We start from the raw sequence: 24,531 nt of genomic DNA on the forward strand, positions 1-24,531 counted from the left end.
ATTTAGCTTAATTTAAAGATCATTTTGTGTAATCGGTCTCACTTTATGGCTCACAAAATGTTTTTTCTTCTACACTTTTGCTGTTTGGCTGCCCATCAGTGCAATGACAACTGTCGGTAGATTATTCTAGTTTATGGTCTGTTTACATGGAGCGATTAATGTTCAAATTTTTGCTATAACGATCACATTTGAGCGATAATCTCGTGTAAACACAGGTAACGATCAAGCGACCAGCGAGAAATTGTTCATCGGGGTCTTTCAACAGGTTCTCAAATAAGCGCTGGTCGCTCACTGATAATTCACAGAAAGCTTTGTCTAAACAGTCTTTGGCAGATTCACCCTAGTGTGAGAGATGGCCTTAAGTGATCTTCAAACGTTCGTAAACTCTGATTGGCATAAAAACCAAACCGTTGCTGCAAAATCGTAAAATGATCGATTGGTAGATATATTGCTTAGTCTAGACCAGGGGTGGGGAACCTCCGGCCAGTGGGCCGCATTCCGCCCCTAAGACATCTCTGGTGAGAATCTCCTGTGTCTGTGAATGTGACAGCCGACAGACACAGGAGGATGCTGTGCATGCCGACTCCTTACCTTCCAGAGCGGCATACGTCTTCTTTCTCCTGCGGGCTGCACGCGGGGCAGAGTGGGAGCGGAGGAAAGGTGAGTGGGATTTTTATTTTTCTACTTGGTACAGACACTTGGGATTAACATCAGTAACCAGGGACATCACTGGGGGTTAACATCAGCTACCAGGGGAATCACTGGGGGTTAACATCAGCTACCAGGGACATCACTGGGGGTTAACATCAGCTACCAGGGGAATCACTGGGTACCAGGGGAATCACTGGGGGTTAACATCAGCTACCAGGGGAATCACTGGGGGTTAACATCAGCTACCAGGGGCATCACTGGGGGTTAACATCAGCTACCAGGGGCATCACTGGGGGTTAACTTCAGCAACCAGGGGAATTACTGGGGGTTAACATCAGCTACCAGGGGCATCACTAGGGGTTAACATCAGCTACCAGAGGCATCACTGAGGGTTAACATCAGCTACCAGGGGCATCGCTGCGAGTTAATTAGGACTACCAGGGGCATCAATAAGGGTTAACTACAGCTACCAGGGGCATCACTGAGGGTTAACTCTGGTTAACGGCATCACTAAGGATTTACATCAGGTACTAGAGGCATCACAGAGGGTTAACTACAATAGCAGGGGCACTAGGGAAACAATACTTTGCCTTGCCCCGGGTACTTCAAACCCACGCTACCAACTGCCACGCACAGTATGCGGCCCTCAAAGGATTTTATCAGTGCCCGACTGGCCCTCAAAAAGGAAAAGCTTCCCCACCCCTGGTCTAAACGGACCATTAGGTGGACTAATTGGCCTTTGGGTGTGTCTTTAATTGAAAATTTAGTAGTAAAAACGGTAAAAGGTGTCACAACGGGAGTCGAGAATCCGCTGTACTGCGGAGTCTAAGGGGCCGCAGGTCTTCACCAGTGCCCACCACAAGGCGGGAGGGAATTGCTGCGGCAGTTGATCCCCAGGTCGCTAACCCTAGCTAGGCTTGCTAATGGCAGCGGGTGAGGTGCAACTAGTGACACGTAGGCAGGCAGCAGGAACACAGCAGGACTTATGGCTGGAAGCACGGGCAGGAACAACGGAGAGCTAGGATTACACGCTAAGGGAAGCATGCAGAAGCTCCAATAGGGAATGAAAGGAAAGGTGCTTTATTTATAGGGGCAGGTGATTGGTGCACTAACCAATTAGGGGTGCACTGCCCCTTTAAATCTGTGACAGCTGGCGCTCGGGACAGTGGGGAGCACTGGATGGTAAGACACTCTGTGTAGCCGAAAAAGCAGCGGTGCCATACCCCTGCATGTGGGCTTCGGTGTCTGCCGCTGCACTACAGCCAGTAGAAGGGGAGCGACGTCAGGGGCAACCCGGAGCATGGGACGCCGTTGCGGCCATGACAAAAGGACAGTGGAAAAAAAAAAACTGTGTGTGAACAACAAAAAATAACATCCGCTGTTTGCAAAAGACGTCTGAAAATAATTGTCCGCCCAGACATTGTCCGTCATTTAATATACTGTGTGCATTGGACGTCCGTCATTCCATTGACTTCAATGCATTACATTGAAGTCAATTAAATCACAGCAAAACCAGACATCTTTTTAAAGGGAACCTGGAGCAGTCATTCTCTATGGGCGTCGGACTCATCTCTGGTGAGCGCGCGCGCGGCTTCCAACGGGGATTTCTCGGCAGCGGGGCGGGGTCCGGGAATTCGAGGAAGGGGAATATATAAGGGGCTCCATCGGGGTTCGGTTTTCTTTGGATATATTGTACTTTAGAATAGTGAAAAATGACATACGCAGTGATACTAATTATGTCTTTTTTTTGTCTCTCTACATCTATTATTGCATTGGGGGCTATGGGGATTTTATGTGTTTTGTACTTTATTTATATTTTATTTGTGTGTATGCTTATTTAAACTTTTTATTTTACTAAACTATTACTAACTTTCATCTCAGATGACAGCTGTAAGGGGCATAGGTGTTGATCAGCGCATACGTAGGTAGGGAATCGGCCCTTAAGTAACAGCCTTGAATCTCCCACACAGCTGCAAGGGGCATAGTGGGTAGGGAATAGAGATGAGCGAACCGGGTTCGGGTTTGAGTCCATCCAAACCCGAACGTTCGGCATTTGATTAGTGGCGGCTGCTGAGCTTGGATAAAGCTCTAAGGTTGTCTGGAAAACATGGATACAGCCAATGACTATATCCATGTTTTCCACATAGCCTTAGGGCTTTATCCAACTTCAGCAGCCACCGCTAATCAAATGCCGAAAGTTCGGGTTCAGATGGACTCCAGCATGCTCGAGGTTCGCTCATCTTTAGTAGGGAATCAGCCGAAGTGCACAGCTGATCATGGCCTCACTGCCTCTCACAGCATTCCTCAGTAGCAGATTTGAATCTCCAATGCTGCGTTTACACGGAACGATTATCGTTCGAATTTTCGCATAAATGATCGCATTTGAGCGATAATTATACTGTGTAAACACGGCAAACGACAAGCGAGAAATCGTTCATTTTGATCTTTCAACATGTTCTTAATCCGAGTTCGGCATTCGCTAAAAATTCGCAGATCGCTTCGTGTAAACAGTCTTTCACCCATTTACCCTATGTAAAAGATGGGCTTAAACAATCTTAAAAACGATCGCAATAACGATTTTTCTTATGAATTTTCAAACGATTTTTCTAACGATTTATTCGTCTAAACGCTGATCGTTATAAAAACCAAATCGTTGCTTTGAAATCGTTAAACGATCAATTGGGCGAATTATGGCTCCGAGTAAACGCAGTATAACATGTAGAAATTAGAGCTGCTGTGTGAATGTGCGCACAGGGACAACGCTGATTGGTCAATCAGAGGGCAGCAGGGACAAACAAATCTGCAGGGCACAAAAGATGACTAAAGCCAAACTTTACTTAACCCTTTCATTGAAGGCTAGTTTTATTTCGTTGGAGTACCCCTTTAAGGCTTTTTTCTAAAAAAAAAATTTTTACATTAGCTCCCCGAACTGTACAGTCAAGTGCGATCTTCTCTCTTTAACTGATGCAAAAAGAACACACAGTAGAGAGCTTTTGAAAATACAGGGCTCTTCCCATTAAACAGTTCCAGCACTTAAGCGGCTCGGGTCAGCTTGTCGCCACTATTACTAACACAGATATTGAGGCTCAGCTCCAGCATTGGATTTTCCCTCTTAAAACTGCACCATGTTGTAAGATTAGAAGAGCCATATATCCATTTTTGAGATGCTTTTAATTAAAAAAAAATCTATTAAAATTTTAATTGAATTAAATCTAATTTGAAATTGAAGCTTAAAAAAAAACACCCGACAAAGTGGCCTATAGTTGACCAGACGGCTTCTGCATTTGAAACAGCTACTAAATCGAAGGAAAGTCAGAAGCCATCAAGATTGTCGATACCAAAATTATCAATACCAACAATTAAAAAAGGGAGCCCTCTAAAATTGATTTAGAGGACCTTCAGGTGAACCCTCCAAAAATTAGACCCTTGAGGTGAGACCCGCAAAAAATTGAGTTTGACAAGTTGAGACCAGCAGCAGCAATTCCGCGCCACCATCCCTGTCCCTTTGCGCCATCTTTTTGCATTGCCAAACCTTTCAATTTTTAAACCTGGTGCAGAGCCCAATAAAATGCTGTGACCATTACTATAACACCGAAACTCAGCCAAACCTGGTATACACTGAATATCTGAAGTTTTACGTATGCCAGCCGGCAATACGTGAGAGGTGTTTTTTTTTTTTTTTTTTTTTAAACCTTGCACAAATTCTAATAAAAATCTGTGACTGTCACAACGGAACTAGGCTGAGCATAGCGCACAATATATATACATATGCCAGTCGGCAATACGTGAGTACGTGAGAGGTGTTTTTTTTTTATTTATTTTTTAAACCTGGGGCAGATTTTAATAAAATACTGTGACTGTTCCTATCACAGCGGAACTAGGCCAATCCTGGTGCACACTGGATATATCTTTACGTATTCCTGCGGGCAATACGTGAGAGTTTTTATTTATTTGTTAAACCTGGCGCAGATCCCAATAAAATACAATGACCATTGCTATCCCACCAGAACAAGGCCAAGCCTGGCACACACTGAACTTTTACATATGCCTGCAGGTGATACGTGAAAGATATATTTTTATTTTTGTTAAACCTGGTGCAGAGCCAAATTAACCCCTTAGTGACCGCCAAGCTGTCTTTTCACGACGGTCACTAATGGGCTTTATTCCGATACATACGCCGTTAAAAAGCATATGTATTTGGAATGCTCTGCCGCCCCCTGTGACAGCTGACCCCCCCCCCCCCCCCCAAAAAAAATACAGGGAGCGGAGGATTCTCCGCTCCGGGTAGTTTAACCCGCTAAATGCCAAATCATTACAGCGGCATCTAACGGGTTCCAGTGGCTACCGTGGGCTACTCACGTGATCGGAGGTCCCGCGTCACTGTCCGGTCCCCCGATGGTCTCCATGGTAATCCCAGGGGCCTGTTGAAGGCCCCTGGGCTTACCATGGAGATGCCGTCATGCTCACAGACATGGCTGTGGCTATTGCCTGTCAGCATGATGCATAATACAATACCCTGCACTACAGTAGATCACTGTTAAGTATTACACTAGAGTACGTTCGTAACGATCCATTCTATAAAACTATATGAATAATTATATCGCAGGACACACACTGTTAAAAAAAAAAAAAACAGTACCAGAATAGCTGTATTTTATCAATCAGCTTTAGAAAATACATCATAATTAAAGAGATAAAAAAAAATAAAACTTGGTATCAATAGAAAATACACATCTTCCCACAAAAAATAAGCCCAAAACCAGCTCTGTTGTGCTAAAGATAAGAACGCTATGGATCTTGCAACAGTTTTTGTGTGTTTTTGCTAGGAAGATAGTTTCTTTTGCACCAAAGTGGTAATAGTTACTATACTATATACCGCTGATCGCTTGTTCAAAATGCTGCCAACACTTTTTATCCCCTGTCACCCAAGTCAAGTGCCTTGGATTACCTGTAACCACCCCGGATTACCAGTAACCACCCAGGATTACCTGTAACCACCGCAGATTACTCATAACCACTCCAGTTTACCTGTAACCACTCAGATTACCCATCACCACCCCAGATAGACAATGAACACCCCAGATTACCCATAACCACCCCAGATAGCCAGTAAATACCCCAGATTGCCTGTAACTATCCCAGATTGCCACAGACTACCCATAACCACCCCAGATTGCCTGTAACCACCCCAAATAGCCCGTACCACCCCAGATTGCCCGTAACCACCCAAGATTGCCCATGACCTACCCAAGATTGCCACAGACTGCCTGTAACCACCTCAGATTGCCTGTAGCCATCCCAGATTGCTCGCAACCACCCCAGATTGCCCATAAACACCCCTAGATTGCCCATAACCACCCTAGATAGCCAGTAAACACCCCCAGATTGCCCATAACCACCCCAGATTACCCGTAACCAAAATGACACTCCTTCCCTTCTGAGCCCAGCTGTGTGCCCATACAGTGGTTTATGCCCACATATGGGGTACTGTTGTACTCGGGAGAACCTCTGTTACAAACGTTGGGGTGCGTTTTCTCCCCTATTCCTAGTGAAATTGAGAGATTTTAAACTAAACCAACATATTATTAGAATTTTTTTTTTTTTTTTTTTCATTTTTACTGTCTAATTTTTAATACTTTCCTCTAATATATGTTGGGGAAAAATGCTCACAACACCCTAAGATGTATTCTTTGAGGGGTTTACTTTCCAAAATGGGATGACTTTTGGAGGGTTCTATTCTACAGGGGCTCTGCAAATGCACCTGGTGCTCGGAAACTTCTTCAGCAAAATCTTAAAGGGGTTATCCAGCACTACAAAAACATGGCCACTTTCCCCCTACTGTTGTCTCCAGTTTGGGTGGGGTTTTGAAGTAAATGGAGCTTAATTGCAAACCGCACCTGAACTGGAGACAACAGTAGGGTGAAAAGTGGCCATGTTTTTGTAGCGCTGGATAACCCCTTTAACTGGAAATGCTAATTGGCTTGCCTTCCCTTCTAAACCCTGCTGTGTGCCCATACAGTGGTTTATTCCCACATATGGGGTGACTTTGTACTCAGGAGAACCTGTATTACAAATTTTGGGGTGCGTTTTCTCTCATGTTGCTTGTGAAAATGAGATACTTTAATCTAAACAAATATATTATTGGAAAATTTCTATTTTCCATTTTTTTTATGGCCTAATGGTGACTACTTTACTCAAGCCCCTGTAGGGTCAAAATGCTCATTATACCCCTAGATTAATTCTTCAAGGTGTCTAGTTTTCAAAATGGGGCCAAAAAAAATAAATCAGTTTTGGAAATTTCATGAAAATTTGATAATTTGCTGATACATTTCTAAGCCCCGTAACACCCTAAGGCTATGTTCACACTACGTAAGTTTCCGGCCGTAGCACGCTCCGTGAATAAGCGGCCGGAGATTTACGTAGTTTGCGTACAATGGAAAGTATACGATCTACGGCCGCACAGTTCACACTACGTAAGAACTTACTCCCGGATCGTATGCGGCGCCGTAAAAAATTAACCAGACCATTGTTTCGGGACGGAAATGCTGTAACTTACGCCAGTAGCGTAACATGAGGTCCCGTACGGAGTGGTGATTTCTTCATTTTGCCAGCTTTTTGTGCCGATCCAAAAGGTTCTGTGGGGTGTCCGGGGCTAGGCAAAGATATCCAAGTAAAAGGCCGCTGTCAGATCGCTACGTACGCCGCTCGGGAAGCGTACGTAGCTTACGGGCGTAAGTTCGCGAACCGTACGTAGCCGGCCGCAACTTGCGTAAATTCCGGCCGGAGTTTTACACGTATATGTCCGGTCGCGAAAAATATGCGTCCGGACATATACGTAGTGTGAACATAGCCTAAAAAAGTCAAATGTGTTTACGAAATTAAATCAGAATAAAGATAACATATTGTTAATGTGACTTAGTAGCTAATTTATGTTATGTGAATTTCTTTTTTTAGAAGCAAAGAATTTCAAAGTTCGTAAAGTGCAAATCTTTCATGATATTTTGATGTTTTTCACAAAAAAGACAGTGACCAAATTTTGCCACTAACATAAAGTATGAAAGAACATTCTCAGAATCGCTAGCATACGTTAAAGCATCACTGAGCTATAAGCGCATAAAGTGAGACAGGTCAGATTTTGAAAAATGATCCTGGTCATTAAGGCCCAAATAGGCTTGGTCACTAAGGGGTTAAACACTGCGACCACTGTTATCACATTGGAAATAGTCCAAGCCTGGCGTACACTGTATATATCTGAAATTGTACTGTACGTATGGCTTCCGGCGATATGACAGAGGTGTTTTTTTATTTTTTAAACTTGGCGCAGTGCAATACATGAGAGGTGTTTTTTTTTTTTTTGTTTTTTTTTTTAACAGGCACAGAGTGCAATAAACTATCCTGTGACGATTCCACTGTAGGGCAAAAAATCAGAAAAAGGTATATGCAGGATAATTCTAAGCTTTCTCTCTGTCTAACTAGCTGATATGCTGCTAGTGTATGAACTGTATATGCGGATGTACATTATATGCTATGCTGTGTAGTAGCCCTAACAAGGGCTTTTGGGGTCTTTCCTGCCTACAATCTGATAAGATGCTCACTGTCCCTAATGCAATCTCTCTATTCCTCACTACTTGCAACACTATCCAAAATTGTAGGAGCAAATAGATTGACTGCAGCTAATTCTACACAGTGAGCAGATCCCTACCTATCTGTGAGAAAGAGCTGCAGATGCGGTGGTAAAGGGAATCCCAAGAAATGTGCTGTGCTGTGCATACTTGTAGCCCTAACAAGGGCTTTTGGTATCTTTCCTGCCTAGAATCAGCTAAATGCTCACTCTCCCTGCTCCAGCCTCTCTCCCTGACTAGCTTCAAGATGGCATCTAACGACGAACAGGAAATGGCAAGTTCTTATATGAGAAAGCCAGCCAATAAATGTAGATGCCAGTGTGCTCCTAGAACCTGTCTCACTCACACACACACACACCTGCATAGTTATTGGTCCAAAAAAGCACCAGGAAAGGTGGGAGGGGAAAAATTTTTTACAGCGCTTTTACCAACTGACGGGGGCAATCCACTTACCTCCGTCCTGTCGGATCGGCGATCTATGCATAGAGAGACTGCTCTCAGGCAGGCTCTGTGCATAGATCTCCGATAACACTGATCTAAGCTATGGCATAGCATAGATCAGTATATGCAATCTAATTATTGCATGTTTTACAGTAAAATAAGAGTGTAATTTCTTTTCTTTTTTAATAAGTATTTAAAAAAAACCTTATAACAACCCCCCCCCCCCCCCAATAAAAGTTTAATATACCTCCTTGGCCATATAAAAGATATAAAAAAATAAACATATTATAGCGTACTACTATATCGTAGCGTGCGGAATCGTGTGATCTATTAAAATATAACATTATTGTTCCCACACAGTGAACGGCGTTAACGAAAAAAAGAAGAAAAAAAACACACCAGGATTGCTGATTTTTTTAAATTATATATCAGAAATAAAATAATAAAAAGCAATCAAAACTTTTATTTTACACCAATATGATATTAATAAAAACTAGAGATCATGGAGCAAAAAATGACACCCCAACCAGCCCTGTAGGTGGAAAAATAAAAGCGCTATGGCTCTTAAAAGGCGAGGAGGAACATTGCATTAATTTGACCAAGACATCCGTGCATTAATGGGCTCCGTCTTGAAGGGGTTAAAGAGGGTTTCTGTATAACCACATGGTATTAAAAAATTATTTTAATCTTGGTAAAAGTGTAAAAAAGACATGTTAGGAGGGCAAAAACATTTAACCTCTGAAGGACCCATGATGTACCGGTACATAACAGGAGCCAATATGACTCCCCAAACCACTTGTACCTTCGGATAGCTGCTTTTAATCCAAGATCTGTCCTGGGGTCCGTTCGGCAGGTGATGCAGTTATTTTAAATTTGCAGCCCTTTGTCAAATTGGTGTGGCCTAGAGTGTGTGTGCCCAAGGATTGTGACGCCCCTCCATCCCTGCCCTCCTCATCACCAGGAATGCCCCCGGGCAGGATTTTTCCCTTTTCTTCACCTGTCTGAACACTGCATATGGGCCTTAACGATTCACCACATGTGTAGAGTTAACACAGGTGATGAAAAGGAGAAATTGTTCTAGGGGCATTCCTAATGATGAAGAGGACGGGGAGGAGGGACGGAGGTGTGTTGCAGTCCTAGGGCATGGGTACTCTAGGCGACACCAATTTAACACAGGGCTGCAAGTTTTAAAGTTGTTTTTTAGGACAATTACTGCATCATCTGCCAAATGGACCCCAGGACAGATCTTGGATAAAATGCTGCTATCTGAAGGTACAAGCAGATTGCGGGGGCAGATGAGGGTACAGAGTCGCTTACACACACACACTGACAGCTACTGGATTCAGGGATGATTCTTCTCCATCCACTATATAAGCCCTGTTCCTGCTGCCCTGGTCGGCATGAGCTGCTTCTGTCCGTGAGTTCTCCTTCAGACCCCCTCCCCCACAGAGCCCAACTCCTGGCAGAGCATATGCTACATACCAACACTCCAGATTACATGTTATAGGAGTTATCCAGTGCTAAACAAAAATGGACACTTTTTTCCAGAGACAGCACCACTCTTGTCTCCAGTTCGGGTGGGGTTTTGTAACTCAGTTCCATTTTAGTTAAAGGGAACCTGTCACCCCCCGTGCCAGGGTGACAGGCTCCCGACCCCCATTAGAGCCCCCTATACTCACCTAATCCCGCCGGGTCCCGCTTCTGGAGGTGGTCGGGTGATGAAGATCTCAGCCGCTGCAGCCCGGCGCGCGCGCTGAGACATGAGTCCAACACCCATAGAGAATGACAAGAGAGTCCAGAGCTCCGTCATTCTCTATGAGCGTTGGACTCATCTCTCAGAGCGCACGTCGGGCTGCAGCGGCTGAGATCTTCATCACCCGACCACCTCCAGAAGCGGGACCCGGCGGGATTAGGTGAGTATAGGGGGCTCTAACGGGGGGTCGGGAGCCTGTCACCCCGGCACTTTTTCAAATCTGACCTGTCTCTCTTTATGTAATGATAACTCTGCGATGCTTTTAATTATTGTGGTTATTCCGCGATAGTTTTTTCATGACGTATTCCTCTTTATGTTATATGTTTATATGTTATATGTTTATGTTACATATTCCTCTTCATGGTATACTTTGGTTGATACATTCAGTAGTTTTTTGTAAAAAAACACAACATAAACTTGAAAAAATTATGTTTCTTCATATTCAAAATTCTCTTGTTCTAAGAAAAATAGTCATGTCACATAAACTAACTGTTAATGCAACATCTACAGCATGTCTACTTTATGGTGACATTATTTGGTGAACGTCCTTTTACTTGTTAGGATGTTAGAGGGCTTCGAAATTTTGAAGCGATTTTTCAAATTTTCTGGAAAATTTCAAATTCTGATTTTATTCAGTTCAGTTCAGGAGTGGATTTGTGGGGCCTGTATGTTAGATACCCCCATAAATCCCTCCACTGTAAAAACTGCACCCCTCAAAGTACTCAAAGTAACATTTCGAAAGTTTATTAACTCTTTGGGTGTTTCATAGAAATTTAAAGGGGTTATCCAGCACTACAAAAACATGGCCACTTACTTTTAGAGACAGCCCCACTCTTGTCTCCAGCTTGGGTGTAGGTTTTGCTGCTCAGTTCCATTAAAGTGAATGGAGCTTAATTGCAAATCACACCTGAACTGGAGACTAGAGTCGTGTTGTCTCTGAAAGAAAGTGACCATTTTTTTAGAGCACTTGATAACCCCTTTAAACAGGTTGAAGAAGAAATTAAAAATGTTAATTTTTTTGGCAGATATTTCATTTTAATCCATTTTTTTTCCTCTTACACAGCAAATACTAACTGAGAAATGGAACTCAATATTTATTCCGCTTTTTCAATGTTTCTAGAAATCCCCCATATGTGGCCAGAGTGTATCACCTGACTCAACCACAGGCCGCAGACATGACAGAGACCTGGGGAATTTTGGTGCCTTTTTTTAAGCAGCGTCTGGGATGCTATGGTAACCCCCCTGGAGCCGAGCGATTGCTTGCGTGGCTCCGGGGGAGGGGGGTTGAAGGGGGCGTCAGAGGGAGTCGATCTCCCTTTGGATTCCCCGTAGACGCTGTGGCCGCAAGGCAGCGGCAGCAGGGTGAGGCTGTGTGACACAGCCTCCTCCTGCTACCCGACAGCCACTAGGGTCAGCGGGGGGAGGCATGGAAAGCATTACGTTCCTGGAACGTCATGTTGCGGCAAGGGGTTAAAGGCTGGAGGAATGATTGCTTCTGCTGATCACAAAAAATAGGAGGCTACTCTACACATGGTGAGCATTACTGCAGGTCGGCTTCTGTTTGGGCTTCTCAGTTATGGTGTCTGGTTTCCCACAGGGCTGTGAGCTGCGCATGGCATTTTCCCAACACAGCAAAGCAGAGAGAGCGGGAGACGTCTATTGCCTTCTATGCACAGGCACCATTACACAGATGCTATTACAAATGGCAGCCCCCAGTGCAGCACATTACGATTAAATTAAAAGAAACCAAAACACAAATAAAAGTTTAACTATTTTTTTTAAACATTGATTTACTATAACTATAAAAAAGCGACTCATTTCCTTTAAAATCGCTTGTACTATTGATAGTTTATGGATGCAAAGGGACATTTAAATAATTGACAGTTACACATAAGTGCGACAAACAGCCTTTGCCACATTGATGAATTGATAAATCTGGCACATATAAAGATTGTCTAGTCTACGTGCACAGTTAGACAGTTATAGTAAATCTGGGATATTGTTACCTATTTGCTTGTTCTTATATATATCGTACTTACCCACCTTGATCCCCTTGACACCATTATATATGTGGACATTGGCACAGTCATAATCATTCTGAGCTACCATGATTTCAGGACATTGCTGCTGCCAGTGATCGGCTGAGTGGGTAATATGTCACAGAACAGGTCAGAATTGGGGACTGGGGAAAACTGGGAGCCTTGAGGCAGAAGCAGTGGGAATTGGGGTAGGTAAGTATCACTTCTTTTTTTTACTTTTTAGAGTCATATATTAAAAATATTTTATTCCTGGAAAGCCCCTTTTATTTTAGATAAGTCAATAAATGCTCCGTTTTCTAGATCAATATAGCTTTAACCTTCCAAATATGTTTAACATAGGACTGTATCAACATTAAAACTGATGTCACTGTCACTTTTCCAGCTTTGAAGTAAATTTTATCAACAGCAACACAGGCGATATTCACTTTCATGTAAAGCCTCGTTTCAGAGATAGGAAAATATCAAGAAATTATAAAAAGAATAATACCTGGTCTAAAGAATTTGAAGACAATACTCCAAAGTTTGGCTTTGAACAAGGGAAAGAATTTACGGTATGAACAACAAATTTTATAAAAACTAAAGGGGTTGTTTATTATAATTTAAATTTATCTAATCACTTATCAAAATTTATCCTGGGTATGAACAGTTTCTTCATGCTTGCTAATCTGAGGATAACACAGGGTGTGTAGTCCTTTCAAGTAACTTACACCCAAGATTTTCTGACATTGGTGGTTGATATTTTAAAAGTTATTTTCTATTTTATGGGTAGCCGGTAAAATTACAGAACAATTGGTTATTATTACCCGACCTGCAGCACTGGTGATCTGGTTTGTCTAAAAGGTTTATACAGTATACAGAGTGCCGGCCATGTTCTCTATGTGCTGCCCCCTGCCGTCACCTCCTTAGCCCGGCCCATCCTCCTCTCGGCAGTCATTTAACCATTTATATGCCATGATTGTACCACAATCGAGGCATTGAAATGAATTATTGACTGTCAAGTGTCCAATCGGGACACTCGCAATATGAGTGTGAGGGAACAATGGGTCACAGCTGGAGGTCTACTCACCACAGTGTCTGACTTATGCAATGCTAATACTATATACTGTATCATTGCATAGATCAGACTAATATTGGAATAAAAAAGGTCCCTAGAGGGGAATTAAAAAGTGTAAAAAAAAACAAAAACCTGCATGTGTATGTGTACGAACTAATAAATAATCACATTTCCGATCTCACACGGTTAGGCTATGTTCACACTATGTAAAAGTACGGCCGTTGTTGCCGATGGCAACAACGGCCGTACTTTTGACGCGGTGAAACAATGCCTTACTTTCAATGGGGTCCCGGCCGGAGCGTATACACATTGTATACGCTCCGGTCGGGATCCCATGCAGCTCCGCAAATAACGGACATGTCAGTTTTCTGCGGACGGAATTCAGTGAATTCCGGCCGCAGAAAAACCTGTCAGTTCACAGGCCTCTTTGACCATAAAGTAAAAAAAAATTTTTTACATTATGAAAGGACAGGTGGACATATGGAAGGTACAGTACCTTGTGTCTCCTGTTCCAAACAGCTATCTAACAGTGTCAGGAGTTAGAACCTGAATAACAGCTGACAGATTCCCTTTAAGTGCCAGAGCTAGCAGTAAGGACATCAGGCCTGAGTCCAGGTGAATATCCCTGAACATGTCTAATTAATTAAAAACACACAGTACTGCCACATCCCTATATAACCTTTCTCTGTGATGTCTTTGTTATTTCTTTCTTTTTCCTCCTTTGGTCCTTGCTCAGTGAGCAGACTGGACAGGCCTTTAGCTCACTACACATGACTCCCACTTCCTAGCAGTTCTCTGCTCCTCCCTGTTGTCTCTTGTTTCATTTTTCCATTGGTGGTCCTGGCAGATACTTTCTAAGCCTTATTGCTCATAGCAAGTAAATCTAAAAACTAGTGGCTGTCACGGCCGCGGCGGCGTCCTGCGTTCCGGGCCGCCGCCGCGACCGCTTCCTGCCCCATGCAGCAGCCGGTGTCCATAGTCGGGGACCCGGCGCTGCTATCACCTCGGCCCCGGGGGGCGCCTCACCTCTCCACGCTCCTGTCTCCCGCTGTGCCGGCCGGCGCGCGCGTCCCCGCCTCCTAGGGCGCGCGCGCGCCGGCTGTCTCAGATTTAAAGGGGCAGTGCGCTCCTAATTGGTAGTTGCACCTAATCACTCCCCTATAAATCCCAGCATGCCCTGTCCCCTGTGTTGGAGCCTCTACATGCTTCCCATAGCGTTTGGCCCAGCTCCCTGTTGTTCCTGTGTCCTGTCCGTTACCTGGTCCCAAGTCCCTGTTCCTGAGTCCTGTCCGTTACCCGGTCCCAAGTCCCTGTTCCTGAGTCCTGTCCATTACCTGGTCCCAAGTCCCTGTTCCTGGTTCCTGTTTCCCTGTCACTCCACCTGTTCCCGTGTCCAGCCTGTCACGTGCGCTCTCACCTGCAGACTATTGCCTGTGCCATCTCCTGCCACGCCTCGCCTGCCGACACCAGCAACCAAGCCAGGGGTAGCGACCTGGGGGTCGCCTGCCGCAGCAAGTCCATCCCGCCTTGCGGCGGGCTCTGGTGAAAACCAGCGGCCCCTTAGACTCCGCTCCCTGGTGAGGTTTGTGTCATCGCTGGTGCCGGTCCAGTGGATCCACTACTCCGGGCGTTACAGTAGGCTCCAACCATGGATCCCGGCGAGGTGCCTGATCTCCGTGATGTCGCCAGAGTGGTCACTCAGCAGGCGCAACAAATCCAGAAGCAGTCACAGCAGATCCAGCAACTCACTGCCGCCTTACAGCAGCAGACTACTGCCCAGCGCACACCACCTCCTGACGCTTCTTCTTCACTCCGACTGGCCCTCCCAAGCAAGTACTCTGGGGACTCTAAGTTGTGCAGAGGATTCTTGACTCAGTGCACCATGCACATTGAACTTTTGAGTAGTCAGTTTTCCACCGAGCGCTCTAAAGTGGCTTTCATCATCAGCCTATTAGAAGGTAGAGCCCTGGCCTGGGCCACGCCACTGTGGGACCGTGATGATCCAGTTGCTGCCAATCTCCGGGCCTTCCTATTCGAGTTTCGCTCCGTCTTTGAGGAACCTGCCCGTGCTTCTTCAGCCGAGACTGCTCTCCTCAACCTCTCTCAAGGCAGCTCCTCTGTTGGTGACTACGCCATCCAGTTCCGCACCCTGGCAGCCGAATTGGACTGGAACGAGGCCGCCCTATTGGCCACCTTCAAGAGGGGCCTGTCTAGTCGTGTGAGAGACGTGCTCGCTGCCCGAGACCTGCCTACCTCCCTGAACGAACTCATTCTACTGGCCACCCGAGTTGATACTCGTTTTTCGGAGAGGGAGGAGGAGGTTCGGCATGAACATTTACTAACCCGTTCCCGTCGCCATCCCCAGCTGGCGCCGGTTTTCCAGAATCCTGACCTTTCGATGTCCCAACCCTCTCCTGAGATTCCTATGCAGGTGGAACGGGCTCACCTGACGCCTGATGAAAGAATCCGGCGCCTGGAGCAGAATCTCTGTCTCTATTGCGGTGGTTCCGATCACTTCCGGCTGGGATGTCCCCTACGTCCCCAAACATCCGGAAAATGCTCGCACCTAGGTCCGGTGGGACAGGTGTCCCTAGGTGTGAATGCCACCATTCCAAGTCTGTCTATGCCAGTTTCCATCCGGACTCTCTCAGGACGAAATCATCAGACTACTGCCTTCCTCGATTCTGGGTCAGCAGGCAGTTTTATTGCGGCAACATTGGTCCAAAGATGGCGGCTACCCGTGACCCGACTAGCCAGGCCCCTGTCTATCTCCTCGGTCACAGGCGAAATTCTTACCGACCGTGTGTACTACCAGACCGCACCTTTAGTCCTCCAGGTGGGTCCTTTACATCAAGAAGAGATATCCTTCTACGTCCTGCCCCATTCTTCCCCCGCGGTCCTCCTGGGACTCCCGTGGCTGCAAGAACATGCCCCTCAACTGGACTGGAGAACCGGGGAGATTCTCAGTTGGGGTCAGGACTGTTCCAACCAGTGTCTCAGGTCACCTCAGACCAAGTGTACTATGTCGTTTCCTGTCCCAGCCAAGCCTCTACCCGACCTACCGGCAGAAGACCAAGACTCGGCGGATGCCTTCTCTGCCGAGGTGTACCCTCTCTCCGTACCCAAGACTAAGGTCGTGTCCTCTCACCACCGGGAGAACTTACAGAAGGTCCTCGTCCACAGACCCACAGTCCCTTGCCATGTTTTACCGCCTGATCGCCTAGCACCAGTCGTCACCTCCTCGCTTCAGAGAGTACCCCCCGGAAAGACTCATGTTCACCCTGCGCTTCGAAGAGGTATTTTGAAGTGGGGTCATTCCTCGGTGGAGGCCGGGCACCCTGGAGTCCGTAAGACCGGCCAACGGATCTCTCGCCACTACTGGTGGCCTAGTCTGTTTCAAGATGTCAAAGACTTTGTGGCTTCCTGTGCCATCTGCAGGCAAGAAAGAGGGGGAGGCCAAAGGGGGGGGGTACTGTCACGGCCGCGGCGGCGTCCTGCGTTCCGGGCCGCCGCCGCGACCGCTTCCTGCCCCATGCAGCAGCCGGTGTCCATAGTCGGGGACCCGGCGCTGCTATCACCTCGGCCCCGGGGGGCGCCTCACCTCTCCACGCTCCTGTCTCCCGCTGTGCCGGCCGGCGCGCGCGTCCCCGCCTCCTCGGGCGCGCGCGCGCCGGCTGTCTCAGATTTAAAGGGGCAGTGCGCTCCTAATTGGTAGTTGCACCTAATCACTCCCCTATAAATCCCAGCATGCCCTGTCCCCTGTGTTGGAGCCTCTACATGCTTCCCATAGCGTTTGGCCCAGCTCCCTGTTGTTCCTGTGTCCTGTCCGTTACCTGGTCCCAAGTCCCTGTTCCTGAGTCCTGTCCGTTACCCGGTCCCAAGTCCCTGTTCCTGAGTCCTGTCCATTACCTGGTCCCAAGTCCCTGTTCCTGGTTCCTGTTTCCCTGTCACTCCACCTGTTCCCGTGTCCAGCCTGTCACGTGCGCTCTCACCTGCAGACTATTGCCTGTGCCATCTCCTGCCACGCCTCGCCTGCCGACACCAGCAACCAAGCCAGGGGTAGCGACCTGGGGGTCGCCTGCCGCAGCAAGTCCATCCCGCCTTGCGGCGGGCTCTGGTGAAAACCAGCGGCCCCTTAGACTCCGCTCCCTGGTGAGGTTTGTGTCATCGCTGGTGCCGGTCCAGTGGATCCACTACTCCGGGCGTTACAGTGGCTGCCATCTTGGTCCATACCCCCTCCCCTTTACCAGAGCTGAGCTTCAATACACTGTTTTATTTTGTTTTCTGGACAATGTATAATATATCTGTGGGGGCCAGTAAGTAAAAATCTGTCTTTTCTGTATATTATTCCCTATCAGATGGAAGTCAGGAATGAAGGAGACGCTTTCGCTGTGTTTGTTAATGGAGAAAAACTTTTCAGCTATAAACATCGCCTGCCTTTCAACCAAATTGATATTATTGAAATTAAAGATATCGGCGTGACCTTGGTCAAACTCTAACTCTAAGATGGAAAATACAAGAATTGGAGCTTTTACCTAATCTATCATTGTCTCCATTTCTTTATAAAAATCTAATTAAATAGAACATTGAGGCATGTTGGTAACATTACACTTGCATGTCATTCATGGAGGTTCTTACTTTCAGCTAACGTTTTCTTGGTTGAGGTTTCCATAATGTGATGACAGTATTGGCTTCTCTCGCCCTCCTTATCCCATCAGTTATAGACGTTTCCAGCAGTAAATTATCTTCATCTTACATATAATATCTATAAACCAATGGCTTCCTCTGGGGCGCTCTTACGGTAAACCGCTATGTCTTTCTATTCTGTGCTGCATAATCTCCTCCTATAAGCTATGATATGGATTGTATTTCACCACACAATAAATGCTTTGAATCACATAAACCGTCTCTGGTGCTTTTGACTACTGAGAAATGGTAACAGTTAGTAAATTTAGGAGCTCTGCACTGGTGCCATATAAAGATAATCAATAAATGAATTATATGTATAATGAGATCATTATATTAGGGTGACTACTGCTATGTAGGTTATCACATTATTAGTAGAGATGAGCGAACTGGTTCGGCCGGTATGGGATCCAGGTCGGATTTTCCAAAAAGTCTGAGTCCGATCGGATTCGGATTTTTGGAAGTCCGCTCCGATTTTTTTTTTCTTGCTTTTTAAAATGACAGCCGCCATTTTAGAAAGCATAAAGTGTTCAGGACGGGAAAACATCCAATCCGGGCCCGGAACACATCCAGGGATGTTGCACTAGCCCACCCCCTGTGTGACGTCGGTATTGCTTTAAGAGGAGCGTTCACATGACCGCATGAGGCAGTCTGCACAGATAGAGGAAGGAGACTGTTACCAGTGCACAGAGCTCGTCAGTGACAAAACGCTGCTGCTGCACGCTGCTGTACTGAGAAGATATTCTACAAAAGCAAAGACAAAAAGAATATTAGGAAAGCGGAGGGGAGAAACATATAGTGATTGAGAAACCTTCATGCTCCAAGAATCAAGAGCACAAAATACTCACAGATGCCTTCTTGACATACTGTATATTTCTTTTATTTTTCATGGTACATTCTATGCTGAAGCTCACAGCTGATGCATTAACAGACACGGACGCCCAGGCACGTCCTCAACGCGGACGTTTCGGAGGACATAAACTCCTCCTTCCTCATGCGCGGGGATGTAAGGGGCTGGACAACATTATATGGATACTGCAATTAACTCTATCATAGCATGAATATAGCATTATAACATAAAAACAGTATTGCACATAAAAATCCAAATAACACGCATGATCCTAGGTGTGGACAAAAGGATATAAATATACGATATGTAAACTACAAAAATGCTCTAAAGCTACAGACCTCATTGAGTCCATTCGGACTCAATGTCTCAAATCTTGAAATCCAAAACGTCTCACAGCGGAGTAATCGCTTACGATTCTCCTCCTTGTCGGCACAGACTTCTACCTGCTCCACAACTTGGCACCTTAAATCACAAACATTATGACGGAATTCATAGGAATGCCTGGCTACAGTAGTCTCACCAAAAGTCTTATCTTCTGATCTCGCAGCACTCTCTGTCTCCTGTTTCACACTAAATTTGAGGATAGCGGCTTTGTGCTCGTTCAGACGCAGCTTGATAGGACGGCTGGTCTGACCCACATAGCCGTATCTGCAAGGGCACTTGAGAAGGTGAACTAGATTTTTATCATTACAATGAAAAAACTTTCACAGGATACTTAGTATCTTTACTGGGATGACTAATAGAGTCACCCTTTATGATCGCACTACAGTGCTGACATGACATGCACCCAAAGGTGCCTTTACGGGGGCTAGCTAAGAAATTCTGCCTGCTCATCTTTTTCTCAGCTATGTCACCTCTGACCAATTTGTTCCCAATAGATTTATTCTTTTTATAACAAAACAAAGGTCTTTCTCTGAATATGCTGCCATATTTCGGATCACACTGTAGCAAATTCCAATGCTTGAAGATACATCTTCTCACGATCTGAGAATGTCTTATCGTAAGTACTGCTAAACAGCAATCTGTTGCAAGTTTTATCCACTTTTTCTTTTTCCTTCCTCATTTCTCTCCTATCTAATCTGCCGATTTCCTTCTCTGTAAAATTCACCTCCCTTCTGTTATAACCTCTCTCTATGAATTTAGATTAAATTTTTTTCAGCATTTTTAAGATATTCAGTCTCAGTACTGGCAATTCTTTTGGCTCGCATGAAGTGGGATCTAGGCAAGCTCTTAAATACATGGAGGGCATGCTGGCTTCTATGGTGCAACAGATTGTTTCTATCGGTGGGTTCTGAAAATAATGTAGTTTCTAACATATTATCGCCTTTGCGAACTTCCACGTCAAGAAAATTAATGCACTTACTGTCATACTCTAAAGTAAATTTGATGACAACCATTTAACGTCTCAACGAATGTCAGCAAAGATGTCTCATCTGACGTCCACAGCAAGCACACGTCGTCCACATAGCGCACCCATGTGGACGACATGGGCAAGCGGGGGACGACAAACTTCTCCTCAAAGGAGTGCATAAAAATATTAGCCAGACTGGGGGCCACAGACGAGCCCATTGAAACACCATGGGTCTGTAAATAAAAATCGGTATCAAACCTAAAATATTTCCGACTGAGCACAAAATCTAGCAAACCCATCAAAAAATTAATCATGCTGTTACTTAATTTGCATTCCATAGCTGTTCTCTAATGCAAAGCATATTCTCCTCCTGTGGAATATTGGTGTACAGACTTTACACATGTGCATAGTGTGCATAGAAAAGCTACATTAGTGGTATCAATGCGCTCAATCATATCTAAGAAATGACCAGTATCAACCAGGCATCTATCAAGCTTACGAACAATTCCTTACAAAAAGGAGTCGACAGATCAACAAGGACTGCAGCAGCGACCCAGAACCAGACACAATGGGTCGGCCGGGTGGGCTGCTGCAGTCCTTGTGGATCTTAGGAAGAAGATACAAAATCGGCATCCGTGGGGTCTCTACACGCAATGCATCGGCTGTTTTCTCCTGTATGACACCATTAACCACCGCATCATTGACAAAGGTGTCTACCTCATTCTTGAACCGAACTGTAGGATCCCCAGGTAATTTCCAGTATGTTTTCACATCAGCTAATTGACGTAGAGCTTCATTGACATAGGAGGTGCGCTTGTCCGCTTTTTTTTTATCAAGATGGAGGTATCCTTCTGTAATGTATCTAAGGCCTCTACTTCAGCTTTACTCAAATTCATGTAACCATGGTTTGCATGAGTTCAAGATTCACGGACATCATGCAAAACCATGCATTCAAATGTATTCAGTGACTCATTCTCCACTATAGGGTCAAAAGAACTTCTTTGCAATAAAGCACCTGGAATGACATCCAGAGGAGAAGAGCGGACCTGCTCCGTCCTCTTGACGTCATAAAATAGACGTTAACCTCTTAAGGACCCATGACGTACCGGTACGTCATGGATCACTGTCACTTAAGGATCCATGACATACCTTTACGCGGGTCCTTTAAGAGGGCGCCGCGGCCGGCCGGGTCCCGATCGAGGGAGATAGCCTGCTATAATACATAGCAGGCTATCTCTCCCTGTTGGCATGGGGGTTGTTAACCCCCCCCCCCATGCCGACGATCGCCGCTATTGGCTGATCAGCCCATAGCGGTGATCGGAACCTTTCCGGGCCATCGGTGACCCGGAAAAAATGGCGGTCGGTGCTGTCCGAGGACGGCACCGACCGCCATTACTGTAAAAAGTAATGGTGGTCACGGTACCACCGGCCCGATCGCCGTCAACGGCCGGCCGGTACCGGCGATCAAGGTCCCCACAAGTAATAAATACCTGCTACCTAGCTGAGGGGTCCAGAGCAGGTATTTGTACATTACTCACCTGTCCCGGGGTCCTGATCGGCGTCTTCCGGGTTCCCCGCGTCCTCTTCTTCTTGTCGGGTCTTCGGCTTCTTCCGTGCGGTCCCCGATCAGCTTTTTTCAGCTCCAGCGTCGTCTTTTTTCGGATTTTTTCGGCTCCAGCGTCGTCTTTTTTCGGATCTTGCGCTCTGCTGCCCTCTAGCGGCTGATAAGTGTAATACACGTATCAGCCACTATAGGGATGTTCAGCATGTAGTAAGTGTAGTAACTGAGTGTTGATCAGCGCTGCTAATCAGCAACTCCTCCTTTTTGGCGTAGGGTGTTTTTTTTCTATATCCTACTACCACGGTCTGCTGATAAGTGCCGCACATAAGGGCGGCATTTATCTGCAACACCATTTTTGGCGTAGGTTTTTTTTTATACTTACTGTAAAAAAACACGTAAAAAAAACTACACACACAACACTAAAATTACACCACACTACACTACATTGAATAAAGTTTGACACTACACCACTACATACCCCATATACCAATCCCTATATAAAAGTGGCCCCCGGCGTGTTTTCGGTATCGGACACATACGTTATTATTGCCTCCGACACTGAAACAGCCAGTGAGGATGAATGGGGGGAACCTTCGTTCCTCCATTCATCCTCATCATCCAATGACGTGTCTGGGGGTAGCGTAGCGTATGCTGCCCCCCAGACACGTCTTTTCCGCCAGTACAGTCCCAATAAGAGATGACGGTATGGCATGAAATTCTACAAACTCTGTGAGAGTACCTCAGGCTACACTTACAGATTTAGGGTACGTGCACACTGCGCAATGGCAAAGGATAACCCTTTGTGCATTCCGCAGCTGGCACCCGCCGGCGGACTGATGCAGGCGCGCATCTCCGTCCGTGTCATAGACTCCATGTTATGCACAGGCGGATTCCATCGTCCGTCCAAAGAATGAACACGTTGGACGGAGAGCGGAATCCGCCTGTGCATAGAATGGAGTCTATGACACGGACGGAGACGTGCGTGCCCGCATCAGTGCGTGGGGGGGGGGGGCAGCTGCGGAATGCACAAAGGGTTATCCTTCGCCATTCCGCAGTGTGCACGTACCCTTAGAGTGTATGAAGGAAGGGACACCCGAATCCGGCCCCCAGATGCCCCCCCCCCCCCATCCTCAGAGTTAGTGGGAAGATCGTTTGGGAACTGATCTGTCCACTGCTGGATAAAGGTTACCACCCGTACGGGGATAACTTTTTTACCATCACCCCCTCTTCCGGTCCCTCGCTGCCTGAGCTACTGTAGCTTGTGGCACGATCCGAAAATATCAGAAGCAGTAATAGAACCCTAATATTTAGCAGCCATGGAGCGAACCCAGCGCTTCTGGATATGAGGGACCCCGTATCGCACCAGGACAACATTTTCCAGGTGATGTCCCGCACACAGGAGAACGGGAGACCCCAGAAGACGTGCAGAGTGTGGCGTAACAGGGGGATCAGGAAGGACACCATTTACCAGTGTGACGCCTGACCTGATCACCCCGGCCTCTGCATACTGGATCGCTTTAAGGCGTACCACACGTCATTGGAGTTCTACATTATCTAAATTCTGTCCCTTATTCCTATTTCAGGGGTCACGTTGATCCGGGGATTATTCTGATCGTCATTATGGAGTCGGGAAGGAATTTTTTCCCAGTGATGAGGCTACTGTCGTCTGCCTTACAAGGGTTTTTTGCCTTCCTCAGGATCAACACAGGTTGAATTTGATGGACACCTGTCATTTTAAACCTTATAAGCTAATAATTGGCCTAATACCCCCAAATAAATTAGAGTTGTCCCTTTCCCCCAGCTAAATAGGTATGGCCGCCATTCCCATTAGAGGATGCCATGATGCAATTACAAAGCCTCTGTGCGGCCAGGACAGTAGAAACCCCCCACAAGTGACCCCATTCTGGAAACCACCCCATAAGGAATCTAACAAGGGGGGCAGCGGGTATATGGCCCCCTAGTGACGGCCACATTTGGGACGTGAAAATGAAAAAAAATTTATTTTTTATTTTCACGGCACATGTTCTACATATGTGCCTGTTACCAGTGGGGTCCATATGCGCATTGCACCCCTTGTTAGATTCCTTATGGGGTGTAGTTTCTAGAATGGGGTCACTTGTGGGGGGTTTCTATTGTCCTGGCAGCACAGGAGCTTTGTAATTGCGACATGGCCTCCATCCTCCATTCCAGCCTCTAAATGGCGCTCTGTCCTATATGGCACATTATGTCCACATGTGGGGTATTTTCGTACTCAAGGGAAATTACCCTATATGTTTTGCTTTTATTTTCTTTTTTAACCCCTTGTGGAAATGGAAAAAAAATCAAGGCTAGACCAACATTTAGTGTAATTTTTTTTTAATTTTTACTCTAAATCATTGATCTTGTCTTGATTTTTTCATTTTCACAAGGGGCTAAAAGATAAAAAAAAAACATAATGTGTAGAGCAATTTCCCCTGAGTACGGAAATACCCCACATGTGGACATAAAGCGCCATGCGGGTGCAGGGTAAGCCTCCGAAGGGAA

The 24,531-nt window shown here is 45.9% G+C and overlaps 1 protein-coding gene across 1 annotated transcript in view; it reads left to right on the forward strand.

The window, feature by feature from the left end:
• Window positions 1-18,463, forward strand: part of LOC138769586 (32 kDa beta-galactoside-binding lectin-like) — a 28,681-nt gene extending 10,218 nt beyond the window's left edge. The window contains exons 4-5 of the mRNA XM_069948157.1: window positions 12,889-13,057; window positions 17,919-18,463. Of these exons, the coding sequence (XP_069804258.1) occupies window positions 12,889-13,057; window positions 17,919-18,059 (310 nt within the window). The 3' untranslated portion in view covers window positions 18,060-18,463. The remainder of the gene's footprint in view (window positions 1-12,888; window positions 13,058-17,918) is intronic.
• The last annotated feature ends 6,068 nt before the right edge of the window (window positions 18,464-24,531 follow it).

This window comes from Dendropsophus ebraccatus, chromosome 12, assembly GCF_027789765.1.
Source record: "Dendropsophus ebraccatus isolate aDenEbr1 chromosome 12, aDenEbr1.pat, whole genome shotgun sequence".
Taxonomy (NCBI): domain Eukaryota; kingdom Metazoa; phylum Chordata; class Amphibia; order Anura; family Hylidae; genus Dendropsophus; species Dendropsophus ebraccatus.